The following is a 24,137-nucleotide window of genomic DNA, read 5'->3' on the forward strand; positions in this document are numbered from 1 at the left end:
TATGTGGGGGTGTTGTGATAGGGTTAGGGTTAGTATGCGGGGATGGTGTGATAGGGTTAGGGTTAGTATGCGGGGATGGTGTGATAGGGTTAGGGTTAGTATGTGGGGGTGTTGTGATAGGGTTAGGGTTAGTATGCGGGGGTGTTGTGATAGGATTAGGGTTAGTATGCGGGGGTGTTGTGATAGGGTTAGGGTTAGTATGTGGGGGTGTTGTGATAGGGTTAGGGTTAGTATGCGGGGGTGTTGTGATAGGATTAGGGTTAGTATGCGGGGGTGTTGTGATAGGGTTAGGGTTAGTATGTGGGGGTGTTGTGATAGGGTTAGGGTTAGTATGCGGGGATGGTGTGATAGGGTTAGGGTTAGTATGTGAGGGTGTTGTGATAGGGTTAGGGTTAGTAAATGGGGATGGTGTGATAGGGTTCGGGTTAGTATATGGGGTTGGTGTGATAGAGTTAGGGTTAGTATCTGAGGTTAGGGTGATAGTGTTAGGATTAGTGTGATAGGTTTAGGATTAGTATATGGGGTTAGGATTAGTATATGGGGTTAGATTAGATTAGGTTAGATTACTTACAGTGCAGAAACAGGCCCTTCGGCCCAACAGGTCCACACTGACCCGCCGAAGCGCAACCCACCCATACCCCTACCCCTACATTGACCCCTTACCTAACACTACGGGCAATTTAGCATGGCCAATTCACCTGACCCGCACATCTTTGGACTGTGGGAGGAAACCGGAGCACCCGGAGGAAACCCACGCAGACACGGGGAGAACGTGCAAACTCCACACAGTCAGTCGCCTGAGTCGGGAATTGAACCCGGGTCTCAGGCGCTGTGAGGCAGCAGTGCTAACCACTGTGTCACCGTGCCACCCACTAGAGTGATAGGGTTAGAGTTAGTATATGGGGATGGTGTGAAAGGGATCGGGTTAGCATATGGGGTTCGGGTGATAGGGTTAGGGTTAGTATGTGGGGGTGTTGTGATAGGGATAGTTTTAGTATACGGGGATGGTGTGATAGGGTTAGGGTTAGTATATAGGTTTAGCATGATAGGTGTAGGGTTAGTATATGGGGATGGTGTGATATGGTCAGTATATGAGGATGGTGTGATAGGGTTAGGGTTAGTATATGGGGTTAAGATGATAGGGTTTGGTTAGTATATGGGGTTAGTGTGATAGGGTTAGGGTTGGCTTCCGGGGTTCAGGGTTAGTGCTTGTGATTAGAATTAAAACCAGTTCCCAGGAGTTAATGGTCAGGGTTCAGGTTTAGTCCTGGGGGTTGGGGATTAATGGTCAGGGTTAGGGATTAGTGCCTGGGGGTTGGGGATTAATGGTCAGGGTTCGGGATTAGTGCCTGGGGTCGGGGGTTAATGGTCAGGGTTCGGGATTAGTGCCTGGGGTCGGGGGTTAATGGTCAGGGTTCGGGATTAGTGCCTGGGGTCGGAGGTTAATGGTCAGGGTTCGAGATTAGTGCCTGTGGTCGGGGGTTAATGGTCAGGGTTCGGGATTAGTGCCTGGGGTCGGGGGTTAATGGTCAGGGTTCGGGATTAGTGCCTGGGGTCGGGGGTTAATGGTCAGGGTTGGGATTAGTGCCTGGGGTCAGGGGTTAATGATCAGGGTTCGGGATTAGTGCCTGGGGTCGGGGGTTAATGGTCAGGGTTGGGATTAGTGCCTGGGGTCGGGGTTAATGATCAGGGTTCGGGATTAGTGCCTGGGGTCGGGGGTTAATGGTCAGGGTTTGGGATTAGTGCCTGGGGTCGGGGGTTAATGATCAGGGTTTGGGATTAGTGCCTGGGGTCGGGGGTTAATGATCAGGGTTTGGGATTAGTGCCTGGGGTCGGGGTTGGAGTTTATGTTAAGGGCTGCAGTCAGGTTCCGGGTTTATCTAAAACCTTTCTGCAGCCAATCAGAAAGAGAACACACTTTTGATAACCTGATTGTTTAATTCCCTCCTCTTACATGAAGAGTAACTCCCCTCCCCTCACACCAACACTTCCATACTTGAAGGGAAAACACTATGGGAAAGCCTTCTCTTTTTCCATTTTCCTGATGGTAGTTCTCTTCCTTGTTGGTTCACAGTATTCCCACTGGGATTTCTCATTCATTCCTGGAGATTCCTGTCTAACCCTGCAGTTCTGGTGTCCCCCTCGTCTCCTCACAGATACTGAGTCCTATCAGCCAAGTCCCTCCAGATTGGAATCTTTGCCAACAACAACAATTTGCATTTGTATAGCAAAAACAGCCCCTGTTTTCTCCAAGAAAGGGGACAGGCCGGTGTGCCAATCAGTGACACGTCATGGGTCACCTCCACAATTTAGCCTAGAAAGGAGTTTGGATCTAAACAGCTTTGGTGAATACACACCAGAATTTGTATTAAACATCTACAAAAGGACATTACTGTGGATTAAACATTGTATGAAACCAGCAGAGAATGCAGTAATAGACACAGCCCTGTGTTTACACAGAGCGTTTCCCCCAGCCCCTGATAAACACTGACTGGGTCAACACACAGGAGTAACCCTGCCACAGCTCATTAAACAATCAGCAGCGGGTCCTGATACACTCCCCCCCACCCCGAAAGGTTCACATTGTACATGGGGGAGGTTCTGAGCATGCTGCCATTAAAAAACATGGCAGTGCCCAAATAGGCACAATCATGGAGAATACTGGACAATTCTAGCAATGCTGGCAGCAGCACTGTGTATTGATTGTGTTTTCAGGCTGTGAGCAGAAATCCTCTAAATCAGGATTACCACAGACCATCAATTCCTCATAGAGACACGAGAGACTATTGTCAACAGTCACAGATATTTAATACCACTGACCCCCACAGCAACTGACTGCTCTCAGTACAGCTCACCATCAAAGGAAAACCTCTTGATAAGGTCCCTCCCTGGAGACAACTGGAATCTATACATTCAGATGGACTACAACTGATCAATAGTGACAGACCTACTCCACCACAACTGTTTATCATCCTTTGTGTGTTAAAGTGGTTCCTAACATCTCTGCTGAACAGTCTGGCCCTAATTCTCAGACCATGCCTCTTGTTCTAGAATCCCCAAGGGAAATAGTTTATATTTCCCTTCCCTGTCTTTTCTTGTTCATATCTTGACAACTTGGATCAGATTATCCTAACACCGAGAGAAAACAGGCCTAATTTGTATAATCTCTCCTCAAACCTTAACCCCTGAACCCCAGGGATCATTCTTGTAAACCCATGTTGTACTCCCTCCAAGGGCAATGTATCCTCCCTGAGGTGTGGTGTCCAGATCTGCTCCCAGGGATCTAACCAGGGTTCTGTATAACCGTAGCATAACATCTATGTCCTTATACTCCAGTCCTCTCGATAGAAATCCCAGCATTCTATTGGCTTTCTGTATTATTTTCTGTGCCTGTCTTTGGATATCCACTGTATTTAACCTCATACCATCTAGAAAGTTCCCTGATCTGTCCTTTCTCAGTCCAAAGTGGACGACGACCTCACGCCTACAGTGAATTCCATCTGCCACAGTTTTTCACATTCACTTAGTCTATCAATACCCCTGTGTAATTTGGTGCGATCATCCACACTGTCTACAGCAAATATGTTGCTTTTGATGCCATTATCCAAGTCATTTAAAAATGTGAATAATTGGGAGCTGAACACTAATCATTGTGGGACACCACTAGTCACATCCTGCCAATCTGATTACCTCCCTATTATCCCTACTTTGTGACATCTGCCACTCAACCCATTTTCCAACCATCAGAAACTTGCTCTCAAGTCCATCGGCTCCTACCTTTAGATAACAGTGTCTTAGGTTTGATTTATTCCTGTCACATGTTCCGTGCTACAGTGAAACAGGCTTTACAGGTGGACTATACTACACAAGTGCATCAGGGTAACAAAACAGAGTGCAGAATACAGTGCTACAGCTGCAGGGAAGGTGCAGAGAGAGATCACATTAACATTAAAGATGTCCATTCATGTCTAACAACTGGGGGCTAAAAGTTGTTCTTAAATCTATTTGTTCAAGTATACAAACTTTTATATCTTCTGCCCAATGGAGTATACTGAGATGCGAGGGGTCTTTGATGATGTTCGCTCCCTTCCTGAGGCAGTGGGAAATGCAGACGGAGTCAGTGAATGGAAAGCTGGCCTGGGTGATGCATTGGGCTGTGTTCACAACTCTCTGTAGTTTCTTATGTTCCTGGACAGAGCAGTTGTCATACCAAGCTGTGATACATCCACACAAGATGCTTTCTATGTTGCATCTGTAAAAATAAGTGCCTTTATGGACACGCTGAATTTCCTTACCCTGCTGAGGAAGTTACGGTGTTGCTGTGCTTCCCTGACTGGAGTGTCAGTGCGGGTGGAGCAGGACAGATTGTTGGTGATTGTCACTCCCAGGATGCTTGACCATGTCCACCTCAGCACCACTGACACAGACAAGGGCTTGTCCTCCACTCCACTTCCTCAAATCGGTGACCAGTCCCTTCGCTTTGCTGACACTGATGGAGATTGTTGTCTCTACGCCATGCTGTTAAGTACTCCTGTACTCCATCTCATTACTGTTGGAGATCCAACCTACAACACTGGCGTCACCCATAAACTTGTAAATGGAGTTGGTGTGGAATTCAGTCACAGGTATCTGTGTAGACGGTGTACATTAGGGACCTGCGTACTGAGGCATCGGGATTGAGGATTGTAGAGGGGTTGTCTGACTGCGGTCTATGGATCAGGATGTCAAGGAACCTGTTAGAGGAGGGAGCAGAGTCCGAGGTCTCGGAGTTTGTTATAGTGCTGAAAGTGGAACTGTAGTCAATTTGGGACTTTATCGAGTGCTTTCTGGAATTTCATATCGTAAATGTACATAAACATTCCCATATCCACTACTTTAATCACCTCTTTGAAAACTCAATGAGGTTGGTCAGGTATGGCCTACCTGTCATAAAGCTATGCTGGCTCTCTGATTAACTGAAAATTTTCAATATTCAGTGACCCCCACCCTGAAAACAGACTCCAACAAATTCCCCAGCACAGATGTGAGGCGGATTGGTCTGGAATTCCCCAGATTTCCTCTTTCAGCCTTCTCAAAAAGCAGAGTGACATATGCAATGTTCCAATTCAGAGGGAGGACCCCTGCACGAGGGAACTCTGAAAAATTATAGTTAGGAGATCTACGATGTCCTCCCCTCCTCCCCCTAACACCCTCAGATGGAAACCATCAGCTTAGTACTGTACCCCAGTGTTATACAGCGACAGACCTGTCCCCCACTGTACTGTACCCCAGTGTTATAGTGACAGACCTGTCCCCATCAGTACTGTACCCCAGTGTTATACAGTGACAGACCTGTCCCCACTCAGTACTGTACCCCAGTGTTATACAGTGACAGACCTGTCCCCCACCGGTACTGTACCCCAGTGTTATACAGTGACAGACCTGTCCCCACCGGTACTGTCCCTCAGTGTTACACAGGGACAGACCTGTCCCCACCGGTACTGTCCCCCAGTGTTACACAGGCACAGACCTGTCCCCACCGGTACTGTACCCCAGTGTTACACAGGGACAGACCTGTCCCCACCGGTACTGTACCCCAGTGTTACACAGGGACAGACCTGTCCCCACCGGTACTGTACCCCAGTGTTACACAGGGACAGACCTGTCCCCACCGATACTGTACCCCAGTGTTACACAGTGACAGACCTGTCCCCACCGGTACTGTCCCCCAGTGTTACACAGTGACAGACCTGTCCCCACCGGTACTGTCCCCCAGTGTTACACAGGGACAGACCTGTCCCCACCGGTACTGTCCCCCAGTGTTACACAGGGACAGACCTGTCCCCACCAGTACTGTACCCCAGTGTTATACAGGGACAGACCTGTCCCCATCAGTACTGTACCCCAGTGTTACACAGGGACAGACCTGTCCCCACCGGTACTGTACCCCAGTGTTACACAGTGACAGACCTGTCCCCACCGGTACTGTCCCCCAGTGTTACACAGTGACAGACCTGTCCCCACCGGTACTGTCCCCCAGTGTTACACAGGGACAGACCTGTCCCCACCGGTACTGTCCCCCAGTGTTACACAGGGACAGACCTGTCCCCACCGGTACTGTCCCCCAGTGTTACACAGGGACAGACCTGTCCCCACCAGTACTGTACCCCAGTGTTATACAGGGACAGACCTGTCCCCACCGGTACTGTACCCCAGTGTTATACAGGGACAGACCTGTACCCACCAGTACTCCTTTTGCAAATTTTATACAGTCACAGAGACATTGTAGTAACCACTGGGTTTATTATTTCACAAACAACTCTAACACAGATGTGAATCCTTGAGACGACATTACACTATCTATTCACATATTAAAAACTAACATTCCCAATGCAGCTGTGGTCTGCTCTGTGCCATCTCAGTTCACTTTCCAGAATTAATCTTTATGAATTTAGCTTCTTCAGTCCAAGACACAACTACATTACTGCTTCACATACAACATTCAGCCCAGGCCCAAACAGGAGACACATGGCTCAATCCTGTCTGTTAATCTGTGCTCCATGTAACCGAGATACAGAGGGGAGGATTGTCCTTGCAGCTCCCTAGGACCTCCTCAATGCCACTGCATTAAATGTCTGTATATCATCACTTCAGGATCAGGCTTCCTCACACATCCTGTCAGGGTTCTCTCACCCCCACGGTACAATCCTCTCACTTGCTGGGTGTGATGTTCTGCTGTTGTTGCTCAGCGAGTGCTTGCTGCAGCCTCACTCGTTTCCGGGAATAATGCTGCCAGTGCAGTAGTTGCTGCTCATCGATGAACTTGGCACACTGCGCGTTGACCAGCTCCTTGCGGAAGTGCTCATACTGCAGCAGCTCCAGCATGTGGAGGCATTGGGGATACCTGTCACACAGGCACAGACAGTGAGACACAGACTGGAGTTGTGGATTGGATGGAGGGCTGGTGTAGGTTGCAAAGGGACATTGACAGGATGCAGAATTAGGCTAATAAGTGACTGATGGAGTTCCACCTGCAAAAGTGTGAAGTCACTCACTTTGGAAGGTCAAATTTGAATGCACAACACAGGGTTAAAGGCAGGATTCTCGGCTGAATGGAGGAACAGAAGGATCTTGGGGTCCATGTACATAGTTCCTTCAAAGTTGCCACCCAAATTGATAGGGTTGTTAAGAAGGTATATAGTGTATTGGCTCTCACCAGCAGGGGGATTGAGTTTAAAAGCCGCGAGGTTATGCTGCAGCTGTATAGAGCCCTGGTTAGACCCACACTTGGAATATTGTGTTCAGTTCTGGTCACCGCATCATAGGAAGAATGTGAAAGCTTTAGAGAGGGTGCACAGGAGATTTACCAGGATGCTGCCTGGACTGGAGGGCATGTCTTATGAAGAAAGGTGGAGGGAGCTAGGGCTTTTCTCATTGGAGCGAAGAAGGATGAGAGGTGACTTGTTGGAGGTGTACAAGAAGAGGAGAGGTATCGAGCGGATAGACAGAGGCTTTTTCCCAGGGTGGGAATGACTATCACGGGGGCATAATAGATGACTGGAGGAAGATTATGGGGAGATGTCAGAGGGAGGGTCTTTACACAGAGTGGGGTGTGTGTGGAATGCACTGCCAGCAGCAATATTAGAGTCAGATACATTGGGGACCTTTAAGCGAGTCTTGGATAGACACATGGAAGTTAATACAACGAAGGGGATGTGAGTTAGTCTGATCTTAGAGTAAGATAAAAGGCCAGCACAACATCGATGGCCGAAGGGCCTGTACTGTTCTATGTTCTGATAAAGAGGTCTCAGCAGAGGCTGCAGGGACAAGAGAAAAGCGTGGAGTTAGAGCGGGATAGAGACTAGGGAATGGAAAGGAACTTCAGGAAACACTGGGGAAAACTTGTACAAATACTCAGTATCTAACCCCGCGCAGTCCATGCCCTGGGAGTGTTCGACGGGGATGGTGTAGAGAGAGCTTTACTCTGTACCTAACCCCTATGCTGTCCCTGTCCTGAGAGTGTTTGATGGGGGGACAGTGAGATGGAGCTTTACTCTGCATCTAACCCCATGCTGTCCATGTCCTGGGAGTGTTTGATGGGGGTGCTGTTCCTCTCATTCATGACAGACCGTGTTGGACAATTTGACTGAATGCATTTTACCCAAGTGAAGAGCCTTCAGGAGTGGAACGGATGGCAGTTGGGGTTATCCTGGATAATAATCTTGTGACACAGATCAAGGTGAAAAGCTATCCAATCCTCTCCCTGGCAAAGGCATCGCCTGGGGTGGATACTTACTTCAGGTACTTGGCATATTCCGGCTCCTTCCAGTACAGCAGATACTTGAAGTAATTGACAAATGTTCGGTCTCTGAAGTACCCTCGCTGTGCCAAAACTGCCACATCGAAAAAACAAAAAATGTTGTATTGTCACTAACAGCATGGTAGTGTTAAAGAAAGAATGATACTGTTAACCAGGGAGGACCACCCCAGGATACAAGGGGAGGTGGTCCCTGTCACCATGGACATCACTTCACCAAGGTGAGTGGAACTATTATAGTCTTCAAGTGCATTGCACCTGGTGCTGGGTTACACCTCACTGAAGCAGCCTGGTCTCTGTCTGCAACACTTTGGTGCTCAGTGCCCCCTGCACTTCCCCTTCTCCACCCAGGGCTCCTATACCAGGGGAGATTCACTTCCCTCTCAGTCAGTCTCCATCCATGGGCCCAACTCTGTTTTGATCACAGACAATCTTTAAGAGACTGACAACGACATTGATCTGTTAACTGAGGCACAAAGGAGAGATACTCCTGTTGGGAGCTGAAATGATGTTCAGTGATTTCAACATTATTGCTGCAAACAGCATCTTTACAATTGCCCAGCAGGATCCCACTGACACTTACAGTTCAGGTAGTTTGGGTTCGCCAGACACTGTACAAACTCCAGCTCCACCTGAAATCGCAGTTTTGCCTGTTCCTCTGATATAATGAGGGGGAGAGAGAGAAAAAGGACAAGTTACTTGCCACCTGATGGCACAATTTCAACCCAAGTCATTACATTTAAAATACAACATAAAATAATTTTTGATTGAGAATGGGGGTCATAGGTTGAAGTCAGATGGACAAGTCGAGTTGAGACTTGAGTCAGATCAGCCACGGTCTTATTGATTGGCAGAGTATGCTTGAGTGGTCAAATGACCTCTTCCTATAGCTATGATCTGGAAGAGGATAGTTTAGTGATGGGAGATAAGGTCGGGGATAAAGAGCAGTGGGAGGAGGTGTCTGCGAGTTGGCGCTTGTCTTCATCAGCGTAGAGGTCGGTGCGCCAAACTACCACTGCGCCCCCTTGTCTGTTGGTTGGATGATGATGTTAGGGTTGGAGCGGAGGGACTGAAGGGCTGCGCATTGCAAGGGTGAGAGGTTGGAGTGGGTAAGGCAGATTGACAGGTTGAGGCGGTCTATGTCACAGCAGCAGTTGGAAATGAAGAGGTCAAGGGTGGGTAACAGACCAGCACAGGATGTCCAGATGGATGGGGTGTGCTGGAGGTGGGAGACGGAGTCCTTAAGGGAGGTGGGAGTCTGGATGGGCGTGGAGGTGGAGGAAGAAATGTCCAAGGCCGAAACGTCACAGTCCTCACTTTCTCCACAGTCTCAATTAATAACAAAACAAACCCATCGAATCTACACAGCCAATCACTCGAGAGGTTGAATCTCCTCTTTTCTTTAGCCAATTAGCAGCAAAATCTTTTTCCCCAGTATCAAGACCCTCACTTCCGCCCCGCTCAGCCACAGGGTCACACACTTCCGCCCCGCTCAGCCTCAGGGTCACACACTTCCGCCCCGCTCAGCCACAAAGTCACACACTTCCGCCCCGCTCAGCCACCGGGTCACACACTTCCGCCCCGCTCAGCCACCGGGTCACACACTTCCGCCCCGCTCAGCCACCGGGTCACACACTTCCGCCCCGCTCAGCCACAGGGTCACACACTTCCGCTCCTCACCTGTCTCCATGGCGGCTGCTGCGGCCGTCATTGTTTGTTTCGTTTCTCCACCTCCCGCTCAAACAGATTCAGTGTTAACAGCAACTCCGATTAATCAGATCCGACCCTTCTCTTTGTCGGTACTAGTTACAGCACTTTCTCGTCAATTCAATCACCAGAACGGATAGAACTGACCAGCCGCACACAAACCTCTTGCTCCTCCCGGCGCCCGCTTCCAAATGAAGAGCATCAGGAGGAGGTGATGCCGCCCCCTGGTTGGAGGACCATCAAGAGGCGGTGATGCCGCCCCCTGGGCTGGAGGACCATCAAGAGGCGGTGGTGCTGCCCCCTGGGCTGGAGGACCATCAGGAGGAGGTGGTGCTGCCCCCTGGGCTGGAGGATCATCAGGAGGAGGTGATGCTGCCCCATGGGCTGGAGGACCATCAACAGGCGGTGGTGCTGCCCCCTGGGCTGGAGGATCATCAGGAGGAGGTGGTGCTTCCCCCTGGCCAGGTGGACCATCAGGAGGAGGTGATGCTGCCACATGGGCTGGAGGACCATCAAGAGGCGGTGGTGCTGCCCCCTGGGCTGGAGGACCATCAGGAGGAGGTGGTGCTGCCCCCTGGGCTGGAGGATCATCAGGAGGAGGTGATGCTGCCCCATGGGCTGGAGGACCATCAACAGGCGGTGGTGCTGCCCCCTGGATGGAGGACCATCAGGAGGAGGTGATGCCGCCCCCTGGGCTGGAGGACCATCAAGAGGCGGTGGTGCTGCCCCCTGGGCTGGAGGATCATCAGGAGGAGGTGGTGCTTCCCCCTGGCCAGGTGGACCATCAGGAGGAGGTGATGCCGCCCCCTGGGCTGGAGGACCATCAAGAGGCGGTGGTGCTGCCCCCTGGGCTGGAGGACCATCAGGAGGAGGTGGTGCTGCCCCCTGGGCTGGAGGACCATCAGGAGGAGGTGGTGCCGCCCCCTGGGCTGGAGGACCATCAAGAGGCGGTGGTGCTGCCCCCTGGGCTGGAGGATCATTAGGAGGAGGTGGTGCTTCCCCCTGGCCAGGTGGACCATCAGGAGGAGGTGATGCCGCCCCCTGGACTGGAGGACCATCAAGAGGCGGTGGTGCTGCCCCCTGGGCTGGAGGACCATCAGGAGGAGGTGGTGCTGCCTCCTGGGCTGGAGGATCATCAGGAGGAGGTGATGCTGCCCCATGGGCTGGAGGATCATCAGGAGGAGGTGGTGCTGCCCCCTGGGCTGGAGGATCATCAGGAGGAGGTGGTGCTTCCCCCTGGCCAGGTGGACCATCAGGAGGAGGTGATGCCGCCCCCTGGGCTGGAGGACCATCAGGAGGAGGTGGTGCTGCCCCCTGGGCTGGAGGACCATCAAGAGGCGGTGGTGCTGCCCCCTGGGCTGGAGGACCATCAGGAGGAGGTGGTGCTGCCCCCTGGGCTGGAGGACCATCAAGAGGCGGTGGTGCTGCCCCCTGGGCTGGAGGATCATCAGGAGGAGGTGATGCTGCCCCATGGGCTGGAGGACCATCAACAGGCGGTGGTGCTGCCCCCTGGGTTGGAGGACCATCAGGAGGAGGTGATGCCGCCCCCTGGGCTGGAGGACCATCAAGAGGCGGTGGTGCTGCCCCCTGGGCTGGAGGACCATCAGGAGGAGGTGATGCTGCCCCATGGGCTGGAGGATCATCAGGAGGAGGTGGTGCTTCCCCCTGGCCAGGAGGACCATCAACAGGCGGTGGTGCTGCCCCCTGGATGGAGGATCATCAGGAGGAGGTGATGCTGCCCCATGGGCTGGAGGACCATCAACAGGCGGTGGTGCTGCCCCCTGGGTTGGAGGACCATCAGGAGGAGGTGATGCCGCCCCCTGGGCTGGAGGACCATCGAGGCGGTGGTGCTGCCCCCTGGGCTGGAGGATCATCAGGAGGAGGTGGTGCTTCCCCCTGGCCAGGAGGACCATCAGGAAGATGTGATGCCGCCCCCTGGGCTGGAGAACCATCAGGAGGAGATGATGTTGCCCCCTGGGCTGGAGAACCATCATGAAGAGGTGGTGCTGCCCCCTGGGCTGGAGGACCACCATGTGGTGGTGATGCTGTGCCCTGGGCTGGAGGATCATCAGGAGGAGGTGATGCTGCCCCCTGGGCTGGAGGACTATCAAGAGGAGGTGGTGCTTCCCCCTGGCCAGGAGGACAATCAGGAAGATGTGATGCCGCCCCCTGTGCTGGAGGACCATCAGAAGGAGGTGATGCGCCTCCTGGGCTGGAGGACCATCAAGAGGCGGTGGTGCTGCCCCCTCGGCTGGAGGACCATCAGGAGGAGGTAGTGCTGCCCCCTGGGCTGGAGGACCATCAGGAGGAGGTGGTGCTTCCCCCTGGCCAGGAGGACAATCAGGAAGATGTGATGCCGCCCCCTGGGCTGGAGGACCATCAGAAGGAGGTGATGCGCCTCCTGGGCTGGAGGACCATCAAGAGGCGGTGGTGCTGCCCCCTGGGCTGGAGGACCATCAAGAGGAGGTGGTGCCGCCCCCTGGACTGGAGCACCATCAGGAGGAGGTGATGCCGCCCCCTGGGCTGGAGGACCATCAAGAGGCGGTGGTGCTGCCCCCTGGGCTGGAGGACCATCAAGAGGCGGTGGTGCTGCCCCCTGGGCTGGAGGACCATCAAGAGGCGGTGGTGCTTCCCCCTGGGCTGGAGGACCATCAAGAGGAGGTGGTGCTGCCCCCTCGGCTGGAGGACCATCAGGAGGAGGTAGTGCTGCCCCCTGGGCTGGAGGACCATCAAGAGGAGGTGGTGCTTCCCCCTGGCCAGGTGGACCATCAGGAGGAGGTGATGCCGCCCCCTGGGCTGGAGGACCATCAAGAGGCGATCGTGCTGCCCCCTGGGCTGGAGGATCATCAGGAGGAGGTGGTGCTGCCCCCTGGGCTGGAGGATCATCAGGAGGAGGTGATGCTGCCCCATGGGCTGGAGGACCATCAACAGGCGGTGGTGCTGCCCCCTGGGCTGGAGGACCATCAGGAGGAGGTTATGCCGCCCCCTGGGCTGGAGGACCATCAAGAGGCGGTGGTGCTGCCCCCTGGGCTGGAGGACCATCAGGAGGAGGTGGTGCTGCCCCCTGGGCTGGAGGATCATCAGGAGGAGGTGATGCTGCCCCATGGGCTGGAGGACCATCAGGAGGAGGTGGTGCTTCCCCCTGGGCTGGAGGACCATCAGGAGGAGGTGGTGCTGCCCCCTGGGCTGGAGGACCATCAGGAGGAGGTGGTGCTGCCCCCTGGGCTGGAGGATCATCAGGAGGAGGTGGTGCTGCCCCCTGGGCTGGAGGATCATCAGGAGGAGGTGATGCTGCCCCATGGGCTGGAGGACCATCAACAGGCGGTGGTGCTGCCCCCTGGGCTGGAGGACCATCAGGAGGAGGTTATGCCGCCCCCTGGGCTGGAGGACCATCAAGAGGCGGTGGTGCTGCCCCCTGGGCTGGAGGATCATCAGGAGGAGGTGGTGCTGCCCCCTGGGCTGGAGGACCATCAGGAGGAGGTGGTGCTGCCCCCTGGGCTGGAGGACCATCAGGAGGAGGTGGTGCTGCCCCCTGGGCTGGAGGACCATCAGGAGGAGGTGGTGCTGCCCCCTGGGCTGGAGGATCATCAGGAGGAGGTGATGCTGCCCCATGGGCTGGAGAACCATCATGAAGAGGTGATGCCGCCCTCTGGCCAGGTGGACCATCAGGAGGAGGTGGTGCCGCCCCCTGGACTGGACGACCATCAGGAGGAGGTGGTGCTGCCCCCTGGCCAGGAGGACCATCAGGAGGAGGTGATGCTGCCCCCTGGGCTGGAGGACCATCAGGAGGAGGTGATGCCACCCTCTGGGCTGGAGGACCATTATGAGGAGGTGATGCCACCCCCTTGGCTGGAGGACCATCATGAGGAGGTGGTGCTGCCCCCTGGGCTGGAGAACCATCAGGAGGAGGTGGTGCTTCCCTCTGGCCAGGAGGACCATCAGAAAGAGGTGATGCCCCCCCCCCTGGGCTGGAGGACCATCAGGAGGAGATGATGTTGCCCCCTGGGCTGGAGAACCATCATGAAGAGGTGGTGCTGCCCCCTGGGCTGGAGGACCATCATGAGGTGGTGATGCTGTGCCCTGGACTGGAGGATCATCAGGAGGAGGTGGTGCTGCCCTCTGGGCTGGAGGACCATCATGAGGCGGTGGTGCTGCCCCCTGGGCTGGAGGATCATCAGGAGGAGGTGGTGCTGCCCCCTTGGCTGGAGGACCATCAGGAGGAGGTGGTGCTGCCCCCTGGGCTGGAGGACCATCAGGAGGAGGTGGTGCTGCCCCCTGGGCTGGAGGACCATCATGAGGAGGTGATGCCGCCACCTGGGTTGGAGGACCATCAGGAGGAGGTTATGCCGCCCCCTGGGCTGGAGGACCATCAAGAGGCGGTGGTGCTGCCCCCTGGGCTGGAGGACCATCAGGAGGAGGTGGTGCTGCCCCCTGGGCTGGAGGACCATCATGAGGAGGTGATGCTGTGCCCTGGACTGGAGGATCATCAGGAGGAGGTGGTGCTGCCCTCTGGGCTGGAGGACCATCATGAGGAGGTGGTGCTGCCCCCTGGGCTGGAGGACTATCAGGAGGAGGTGATGCTGTGTCCTGGGCTGGTGGATCACGAGGAGGAGGTGGTGCTGCCCCCTGGGCTGGAGGACCATCAGGAGGAGTTGGTGCTGACCCCTGGGCTGGAGGACCATCAGCAGGAGGTGGTGCTGCCCCCTCGGCTGGAGGACCATCAGGAGGAGGTGATGCCACCCCCTGGGCTGGAGGACCATCAGGAGGAGGTGATGCCACCCCCTGGGCTGGAGGACCATCAGGAGGAGGTGGTCACTAGAGGTGCTGCCCCCTGGGATGAAGGACTGTCCCCAGGGAAGGTGCAGGAAGTTATACCTGTCAGAGGAATCCTGTTGCAGAAGGAGAATCTGGGGTTGGGCTGACTGCATTACTGCCCTGAGCATGTGGAGAAGTTTAGAGAATGTGGTGAATACAGGCTCAGGGTCTGCTGCAGAGGAGACACATTCTCGGGAAAGGTTTGGGAATCAAGGGATCTGGGGAAATGACAAGCAAGTGGGGCTAAAGGTTATCAGATCAGCCATCATCTGCGTTGAGTTATAACCTCCCTTCCCATTCCCGACTCCATTCCCAGCCCCTCCCCTCCCTTCCACTGCTCCTGGCCAACTACCGGATTCATTCCTCCCATTGACCAACCAGATCATACCCTCTACCTATCGTCACCTTTCCCCACTTCCCCACCCTGACCCCACCACCCTCTTTATCTGCAGTTTGCTCCACACCCACCCCCAGACCTGAAGAAGGGTTACATCCAAAACATTGACTTCACCTCCTGATGGTGCCTGGTTTGCTGTGTTTTTCCACCCTCCTCTCTCTCTCTCTCCCTCTCACTGAGTAATGGAGCAGACTTGATGGGTTGAATGGCCTCCTTCTGTTCCGATGCCCATTTGATCCAAAATAGGATAGGGATAATTCAAGATGCTGTTGTGTTTGAGGTAGGTGAAGCTCTGAAACCGAGCCTGAATGCCAAATATTTACCCCTTGTAGTGACTGGAACCACGTGGATCTTGTTGATTTCGAGATCCTTGATTGGGGTTGTTAACCTGGGACAATCAGGAACCCTTGGCTGACCAATATAATCAGAGGATTTAGAATCTCCTCAAGTCAGGGGACTGACTCTGATCTAGCTAGCTACAGTCAGTGTACAAGTAAATTAAGAGTGACTTGGTGATGGGATACTGGCTTCTGTGCAGTTATTTCAAACCCCCATCCCCCTCTCCCTGCCCCAACCTCTTCCTCTCCACAGAAATTGCCAGAATATTTGCTGCATTTTCACCTTCTACCTTTGGAATCCACGCCCTTCCCATATCTTAAATCCCACCTCTTTGGATTTTGTTATCATCTCCTGCTCTGCGTTGCAGTTTTCGATTAGGCCTTGGGAAGTTTTCTGATATTGAAGGTACTTACTTTAATAAATTGTGGCAAATGTTTTACGGCTTGTCTGGTTTTGAGGCATTAGTATTTTGGATGTGACTCAGGCACCTCATGTTCTCATGTCAAGGGAGCTGATCACTGACACAGTGACTTACTCAGACATTTTGAGAACCCAGAACTTACTGGGTTCAGATTGGAATTAACCTAATCTACTGAGACACACCCACCAAGTATGTGCGCAGCACAACAGAGGTTATTTGGATCGTTCCCGATTCTTGAACGAATAAAATTAAGGTTCGCTTTTTCAGAGAGGATGCCGAACTGACACAGGACAGTCACATCACAGGGTGTTTAGCATATTGGGACGTCATGTTGAAGTTATATAGCATGTAGGTTGGGAGCCCTTCTGGAATACTGTGTACAATTCTGGTTGCCCTGTTGTAAGAAGGATATTATTAAATTAAAGAGGGTTCAGAAAAGAGTTAAAAGCAGAGGCTGGCACCTTTTTCCCTGGGGTGTTGATGGTTCAGAGTGACCTTATAGAGGTTTATAAGATCATGAGGGACATAGACAAAGTGTCTTTTTCCTAGGGTTGGGGTCTTCAAAACTAGGGGGCATATTTTTGAGGTGAGAGGAGAAAGGTTTAAAAGGGACCTGAGGGGCAACTTTTTCACACAGAGGGTGGTTCATTGTGAAATGTGTATACTGGCTCCCCACATATTGTCATAGAGATATACAGCACAGAAACAGACCCTTCGGTCCAACTCGTTCATACTGACCAGATATTCTAAATCAATCTAGTCCCATTTGCCAACATGTGGGCCATTTCCTTTCCTATTCATATACCCATCCAGACGCCTTTTAAATGCTGTAATTGTATCAGCCTCCACCACATCCTCTAGCAGCTCATTCCATACACGTACCACCCTCTGTGTGAAAAAGTTGCCCCTTAGGTCCCTTTTAAATCTTTCTCCTTTCACCTTAAACCTATGCCCCTCTAGTTCTGGACTGCCCCACCCTATCCATGACCCTCATGATTTTATAAACCTCTATAAGGTCACCCCTCAGCCTCCGATGCTCCAGGGAAAACAGCCCTATCCTATTCAACCTCTCCCTGTAGCTCAAACCCTCCAATCCTGGCAACATCCTTTCTGAACCCTTTCAAGTCTCACAACATCCTTCCTATAGGAGAGAGACCAGAATTGCACACAGTATTCCAAAAGTAGCCTAACCGATGTCCTGTACAGCTCCAACAGGACCTCCCAACTCTTATACTTAATACTCTGACCAATAAAGGAACGCCTTCTTCACTATCACCACTTCCCTGCCTGTTGCCTATTAACCCTACACACTGTTGTTTTCACATACAGAAGAATCATTAAGGTGCAGGAGGAGGCCATTTGGCCCATCATGTCTGCACTGTCTCCTCAAATGAACGATTATACCAGTCTCAACTTAACCTGCCTTCTGTACATTCTCAGACAGTGCGTTTGTAGAATCCCTGCAGTGTGGAAGTAGGCCATTCACCCATCAAGTCCACACTAACCCTCTGAAGAGCATCCTAAACAGATCCATCCACTACTCTAACTCTGCACTCCTCATGGCCAATCCACCCTGACCTGCACATCTTTGGGCTGTGGGAGGAAACCGGAGCACCCGGAGGAAACCCACACAGACACGGGGAGAATGTGCAAACTCCACACAGTCAGTCACCTGAGGGTGGAACCGAACCCAGGTCCCTGGTGCTGGGAGGCAGCGGTGCTAACCACCGAACCACCGTGCTGCCCATTCGGTGTGTGAAAATATTCCACCTTGCATTACTTTTGTTTCTTTCACTAATTACTTGGAGAATCCTTGCGAGTAAATATGATTCAACGTCTTGCTCTTGCACGCAATCAGCTGCGGCTATTTACAGGGTGCAGTTTAATGTGTATTTATGCTTTGAGCCTGCAATTTGGACAGACATTACCCTGTGTTTTATTTTAATGTACTCTGCTGAGCACATACCTCACCACCCTATTTGACCTTGAGTTGAACCTCTGCCCTCATGCCCTGTCTGTTATTGATTTCTGCTCCTGAAAGCTTGCCCCCCCACCCCGGGGTTGCGCTATCTGCTGCTAACCCCTCGTCTGTGCCGTACTCACCTCTAACCTTAACTATCCCGTGAATTCTCCTCACCAGCCTCCATCTTCCTCAACTTATCTGATACACTGCTGCCCACACCTAACTCTCACTGCTCCCTGTCCTTGCGGTCCTACACTAGCTCCCAGTTCAATAAATTCTAAACATTCACATCCTTGTTTTCAAATCCTTCAGTCACCTATCCTGACATCTCAGGCCCTGTTTGCTGAATCATTCCTGTCAGGTTCTCTGGGGAGGTTTATCTGATGGGGACCCACAGGACAATAGCAGAGTGTTGTTTGGCTCAGTGTGTGTCTCTGCCTTTGCTTTGTGTCTGGATGTTTCTCTCTATCTCTTGCTCTCTTTCTCTCCCTCTCTCTCTCTCTCTCACTTTCCATTTTTTTTCCATCTCGCTCTCTCTTTCTCACTCTCTTTCTCTCTTACTGTCTTTCTCTAGCTCTCTCAATTTCTGGCTCTCTCTCTCCTCTCTGTCTTTCTCTCTCTCTCTCTCTCTCTGTCTCTCAAGCAGATCACCAATATTCCTCATGTGCTTTTCTGTATCCTGGACTGGTCCCTGTAGATTCCTGCAGTGAGTGTTAACATGTTTCTCCTCATCAATCCCTTCTGACACAATGTTAAGATCCAGTTCCCTCCTCAGTTCCACGTGGAAGTCCTCGCTGCTGAGAGAATGGAGCTTGTGATCCTGTGGATTCGAAAGAGTTTTAACTTAGTGCAAGACCGGAGTTCAGACAGCACTGAGCAGCAGATAGCAGAGAATCGGAACCAGGTCCTGTTGCTGGTAATAAACACTGAGTGATTCTTTTATATCAAGTTTATAAGTTGGAAGGATGGTTTATATATATCTAAAACATTAATTTGATCAACAATCCATGGTATTGCTGAACAGAAAGAGAGAGAGACACGTGGATGAAATCTCTTGTGTTGCTCCCATCAGGACACACACACAAGAGTGCCACATTTCAAGCAATGACTGCAATTTGCTGATTAGTTGGCAGGTTGATTCTGATTGGCTGAGGCATGGTGATGAAGAAATCAATAAGCAACTGGTGACTCCCCCAAACCCCTGAAAGGGTCAAGTTCCCCTTAAGTTTACAGAGAATAGGTCCCTGCAATTGAGCGTATATCACTTCTGGCATATGAGAATGAGCCACATAACAATCAACTGGTTATCTTAAACTGGTTCTTAGTGTAGTGGTTAGCTCAGTCAGAATTGTTTGGTTAGTGCTATCTCATTACAGAAGCACATCGAACAGCAGATTGGTTTGTAATGTCCTGTCAGTGCAGGCTGGTCGAGCCCCAGTCTCTGTCTAATACGAAGAGCTGAAGGAGCAGACTGTATAATCTGGTTAGCCCCATTGCTGGGTTAAGGTTGGGGTTAGGGTCCCTCTCTAACTGTCTCTGGCTTCTCAGTGAGGATCAGGTTGCCATTACCAGTCACTGCACGCTTGCAAAGCAGCCTGAGAAAGTGGGAGTTGCGCCCACAGGGAATGGTCCATGTAGCTCCTGCTGATATACTGAAAGGGGATAAACACGAGGAAGAAAACATTAAAAGGAAATGGTGACAGGGTGGGGGCTTGTGTATTGCAGGAACACCATCAAGGAGCAGATGGGCTGAATGGTCTGTCTCTGTGTTGTAGAAAGTCAGAAGTCCCATACCACCAGGTTATAGTCCAACAGACACTGCAGCTGATGAAGGGGCAGCGCTCTGAAAGCTTGTGATTTCAATAAACCTGTTGGACTATAACCTAGTGTCATGTGACTTCTGACCTTGTCCACCCCAGTCCAACACTGACCCTTACACCTCCACATCTGTGTTGTAGATACATCATGAATTTGCATATACGTATTAAGCAGCATTCATAAACATCCATGTATGGTTTAGTGCATCTGTAATGTTTTATAACCCCCTTTCGGAACTTTTATATGTCTCTCCACATCAGTGTTTTCAGTTCTTCAGTCCCACTGAGTAATTGTGACACCCTGTCTTCACCCTGACTCTGCTCTGTGATAACACACTGTCATACAGCTCATTAATCTGCCCTGAGCTGGGGACCAGGCGTTCCCCCCGTGACCCAGTTTATATTCCATTCAGCAACTGGTCTGCCAGAATGTTGTGACCAGTGGTGGTGCTGCCTGGATTGAATGTGTCCAGTCGAAAGTGCTGAAGATGAGATATGAGCTTCTGTCTGTGTCTGTGTGTGTGAGAGACACTGGCTTTCATCTCAGAGATGTTCCCACACTCCCTGACCCTTTTCTTTGCTGGCTGTTTCCACCACATGACGTGTGTTGATGACAAAACCTGGCATCAATCTATAGCAAATACGTTGGTCAAGTACTGAGTGGCTATTTGTAATTAAACACTGAGGTGGGATTAGCTGTCCTTCAGTATTTGCTCGTAATTACAATGCAACCATTGTACAAACACTGAGATCACACTGAGAGGGGAAATTACCATTCCAAACAGAACCACACCATGAAAGGCTTCAGTGTGGATCTTTCAGAAAGCAGCAGTGACCCCAAACACAGGACCAGCTCCTCATTCCTCACAGCACTGCACTCCTGTTCCCTTCCAGAGTTACCCTCTGACAAACACATTAACCATTATCGTGGGCTCATCAGAATAGATACAGAGTAAAGCTCCTTCAACTCTTAAACTCAAAGTATAGCCCCTTGAAACTGTCCCCACCACCAGGACAGGGTCAGCATGGGGGTTAGATACAGAGTAAAGCTCCCTCTACACTGTTCCCATCAAACCATCCTAGGACAGGGTCAGCATGGGGGTTAGATACAGAATAAAGCTCCCTCTACACTGTTCCCCCATCAAACACTCCCAGGACAGGGTCAGTATGGGGGTTAGATATAGAGTAAAGCTCCCTCTACACTGTCCCCCATCAAACACACCCAGGACAGGGTCAGCACAGGGTTAGATACAGAGTAAAGCTCCCTCTACACTGTCCCCATCAAACACACCTGGCACAAGAACTGAGTTAGAGCCAGAGTCGTACAGATGAGCTGGAGCTCACCTCCCTGTGTTTGCCCTAACAATGTCTCCGTGTTGTTTCAGGATGTCCGGACTGCGGCTGAATATGAGGTCAGCCACTTACAGGGAGCCATTCGCATTGACCCAGACACCAATGATATGGATCATCTGACCAAGGAGCTGGGCCTGGCAGGTAGGGGGCAGTCTAACTCCCATCCCTGGGCTCCTGTCCCCTCTGGCTCTGTGCTTTGTAGACAGGCCTCCAGCCTGGGAGAGTGCATGAGGTTAGAGTGCACACTATCTGCAACAGAGCAGATGGGGTCGCAGCCCAGAGTCTGAAGAGGATGTCCTGAATTCCTCATGACACTATGTTGTGCTGCCCCTTTCCGATTCTGACTGTCCTTCCCTTCTCCAGCCTGAGCTCTCGTACCTTCCCCTCTTTCTCTCTCTCTCCATCTCCTCTGTCTCCCTGTTCCTTTCTTTCATTTGTTTCCCAGTTGAATAGGGTGTTTTGCCTTGGAGAGAGAACTCGTGTGTTTATCTAAACAGGATCTCTGTTTCTCCCAGATAACTCCTTTCTTTAAGAGTTACAGTAACGGACAGAGTTCTGTGATAATACCCAGGACATTATCTGTCCTCACGGTGGTGAACAAAGGCTTTTCTGCTCAGTGTCTCCTCGGGGTTTACAAAATCTCTCTGACCTTTTCCAATCTCTTCCCCATTGTCTTTGTTGGGAAATAAGGAGGGAAACCTAGGGGTTCAGGTACATAATTCTTTGCCAGTTCATCATCACAGGTAGGCTGGATGGTTAAGAGGACACTTTGGAACGTTTACTCAGACCGTTGAGTGTAGGAGTTGGGGTGTCATGTTGAGGTTGTACAGGACGTTGGTGAGACCACTTTGGTCGTACAGTGTGCAGTTCTGGTCACACTGCTATAGGGAGGATATGATTGAACTGGGGGGGGGTCAGAAAGGATGGACCAGAATGTTGCCAGGCCTGGAGGGTGTGAGTTATAGGGAGGGGCTGGATAGGGTGGGACTTGGTTCACTGGAGTGGAGGAGGTTTAGAAATGACCTTATTGTCATTTTGTAAAATCACGAGGGGCATGGTTAAGTTGAACAACAAAGATATTTTCCCGAGGGTGGGGGATTTCAAACCTAGAGGGCATATGTTTAAAGTGAGAGGAGAAAGATTTAAAAGGGACCTGAGGGGCAACCTTTTCACACAGAGGGTGGTGCGTGTGTGGGATAAACTGCCAGAGGAAGTGGTAGATACAACACTTAAGAGATTTGGACAGGTACATAAATAGGAACGGTTTAGAGGGATATGGGCCAAGCGCAGGCAAGTGGGACTGGATTAGTTTGGAAAACTTTTACATCATGCTCTAACACTATGACTCATTCCTCACCTCTCTCTCCTTCTCCTCACATCTCTCCCCATCTCTTTCTCCCTTCCTCTTGCTCACTCCCTTCATTCGCTCCCCACCCACTTTCCATTTTCATTTCCTCAGTCCCTTCTTTCTCTCACCTCGTTTTCTCCTTTATCTCTTCTTTGTCTTTCCATCAAACTGCACAATCTCACCCGTGTTCACCCCCCCTCGTCTGCTCACCTTCCTCTCCTCCATCCTGCTCTGCCTTTGACTCCTTCCTCTCACCAACTCCTAATGATCTTCCTCCCTTGTGATTCCCCTCCAAGCTCACTCCCTGCCCTTTCCTCCAACTCCCTGACATTCCCCTCCTCCTCTTCTGCTGCTGCCTCTTCCTTTCCCCGGCTGAGTGGAGAGAACAGTCTGAGGTCAAACAGCAACTGAGGTGATTCTGGGCAGATTGGGATCATGGAGGAGACCGTAGGTGTGAGCATTAAGGACTGAAGGAACCAGTCAGATTTGGGATCCAGGGTGGGTGGGTTTGGTAGCTCCAGTGGGATTAGAGATCCAGAGAAGACAGTGCCTTTAGGAATCAGTAGAGACAGTGGGTTTGAAGATTCTGTAAGATTGAGCATCCAGGAAAACAGTAGGATTAAGATCTGGAAGAACAGTGGGTTTAAGGGATCCAGTGGGATTGGGGATCCGTGGAAGCAGTGGAATTGAGAATCCAGTGGGATTGGAAGATCCAAGAATACAGTGGGTTTGGGGCCTCCAATGGGATTGAGGATTCAGGGATGGAGTGGGATTGAAGGGCATGTCAGGGGTGATGGATCGGAAGGGAACCTGATGGTTTTCCACAGGGCTGTTTCAGCTTGCTGCCAACGCTGGTATTTTCTTGGAGTCTACAGCTGTCCCGATAATGGCTTTACTTGTCGTCCCACACCGGGGTTTCTTTGGTTTTTCTGTCATTTGCAGATTGTAACGAGGAGAGGGAGGTGATCTGTTATTGCACTGTGGGATATCGCTCGTCCAAAGTGGCACAAAAGCTGGAGGAGTTTCTGGCGAGTAATGCTGGGCAGACCCTGCGCAGGTCACTGAGAGTCTACAACCTGGAGGGGGGGCTGGTGAAATGGGCCAATGAAGGGAAGCCCATGGTGGATTGCAAGGAGCAGCCAACGAGCCTTGTCCATCCGTACAGTAGCATGTGGGCCTACCTGGTAAAGCCAGAGTTCCGGGCCAATATCTGAGCCAGTTACAGAGTTCCAGCTGTGTGATTCATCAGGAAATTGTACCAGACACTCCATGGCATCAAATAAGAATGTTAACACGGTGTTAATCGGGCTTTATTAGACTCTGCTAATGTTGTACTGTGATTCATTTCTTCTGATTATTAAAATTAACTGTTGCCTGTTAACTGACTCTTAGATTAAAAGAGAAAGGAGAGTATTACTTTGAGGCAGGCTGTTTATTTTACAGGCAAAAGTGAGGACTGCAGATGCTGGAGATTAGAGTCAAGGTCAGTGTGGTGCTGGAAAAGCACAGCAGGGCAGGCAGCATCCGAGGAGCAGGAAAATCAACATTTCAGGCATAAGCCCTTCATCAGGAACGGGCTTGATGAAGCCCTCCTGATGAAGGGCTTTTGCCCGGAATGTCGATTTTCCTGCTCCTCAGATGCTGCCTGCCCTGCTGTGTTTTCCCAGCACCACTCTAATCT

At 51.6% G+C, this 24,137-nt stretch overlaps 2 protein-coding genes across 2 annotated transcripts; one reads left to right on the top strand and one right to left on the bottom strand.

Annotated features, from left to right (window-relative positions):
* Positions 1–6,262: 6,262 nt before the first annotated feature.
* On the bottom strand, positions 6,263–10,210 carry med31 (mediator complex subunit 31). Its single transcript, XM_060847996.1, has 4 exons — positions 9,977–10,210; positions 8,880–8,954; positions 8,276–8,372; positions 6,263–6,883 (listed from the first exon to the last, which is right to left on the bottom strand). The coding sequence occupies exons 1-4, from the start codon at positions 10,005–10,007 to the stop codon at positions 6,691–6,693; spliced, it is 396 nt and encodes a 131-aa protein (XP_060703979.1). The 5' UTR covers positions 10,008–10,210; the 3' UTR covers positions 6,263–6,690.
* A 3,782-nt stretch (positions 10,211–13,992) lies between these two features.
* Positions 13,993–23,759, top strand: LOC132830219 (uncharacterized). The gene is made up of 5 exons (XM_060847751.1): positions 13,993–14,226; positions 14,563–14,811; positions 18,714–18,854; positions 21,141–21,249; positions 23,399–23,759. The coding sequence occupies exons 1-5, from the start codon at positions 13,993–13,995 to the stop codon at positions 23,668–23,670; spliced, it is 1,005 nt and encodes a 334-aa protein (XP_060703734.1). The 3' UTR covers positions 23,671–23,759.
* The last annotated feature ends 378 nt before the right edge of the window (positions 23,760–24,137 follow it).

The sequence above is a fragment of the Hemiscyllium ocellatum genome, chromosome 31 (assembly GCF_020745735.1).
Source record: "Hemiscyllium ocellatum isolate sHemOce1 chromosome 31, sHemOce1.pat.X.cur, whole genome shotgun sequence".
NCBI lineage: Eukaryota > Metazoa > Chordata > Chondrichthyes > Orectolobiformes > Hemiscylliidae > Hemiscyllium > Hemiscyllium ocellatum.

Excerpts from the sequence above, each read along its gene's own strand:
- LOC132830219 (XM_060847751.1), top strand. The coding sequence starts at position 13,993 with ATGATGTTGCCCCCTGGGCTGGAGAACCATCATGAAGAGGTGGTGCTG. Across the intron at positions 14,227-14,562 it reads TGGAGGACCATCAGGAGGAG|GACTATCAGGAGGAGGTGAT; the intron begins GTGGTGCTGCCC and ends CCTGGGCTGGAG. Across the intron at positions 14,812-18,713 it reads TGGAGGACCATCAGGAGGAG|TTCCACGTGGAAGTCCTCGC; the intron begins GTGGTCACTAGA and ends TTCCCTCCTCAG.
- med31 (XM_060847996.1), bottom strand. The coding sequence starts at position 10,007 with ATGACGGCCGCAGCAGCCGCCATGGAGACAG. Across the intron at positions 8,955-9,976 it reads AGCAGCCGCCATGGAGACAG|AGGAACAGGCAAAACTGCGA; the intron begins GTGAGGAGCGGA and ends TCATTATATCAG. Across the intron at positions 6,884-8,275 it reads GAATATGCCAAGTACCTGAA|GTATCCCCAATGCCTCCACA; the intron begins GTAAGTATCCAC and ends CCTGTGTGACAG.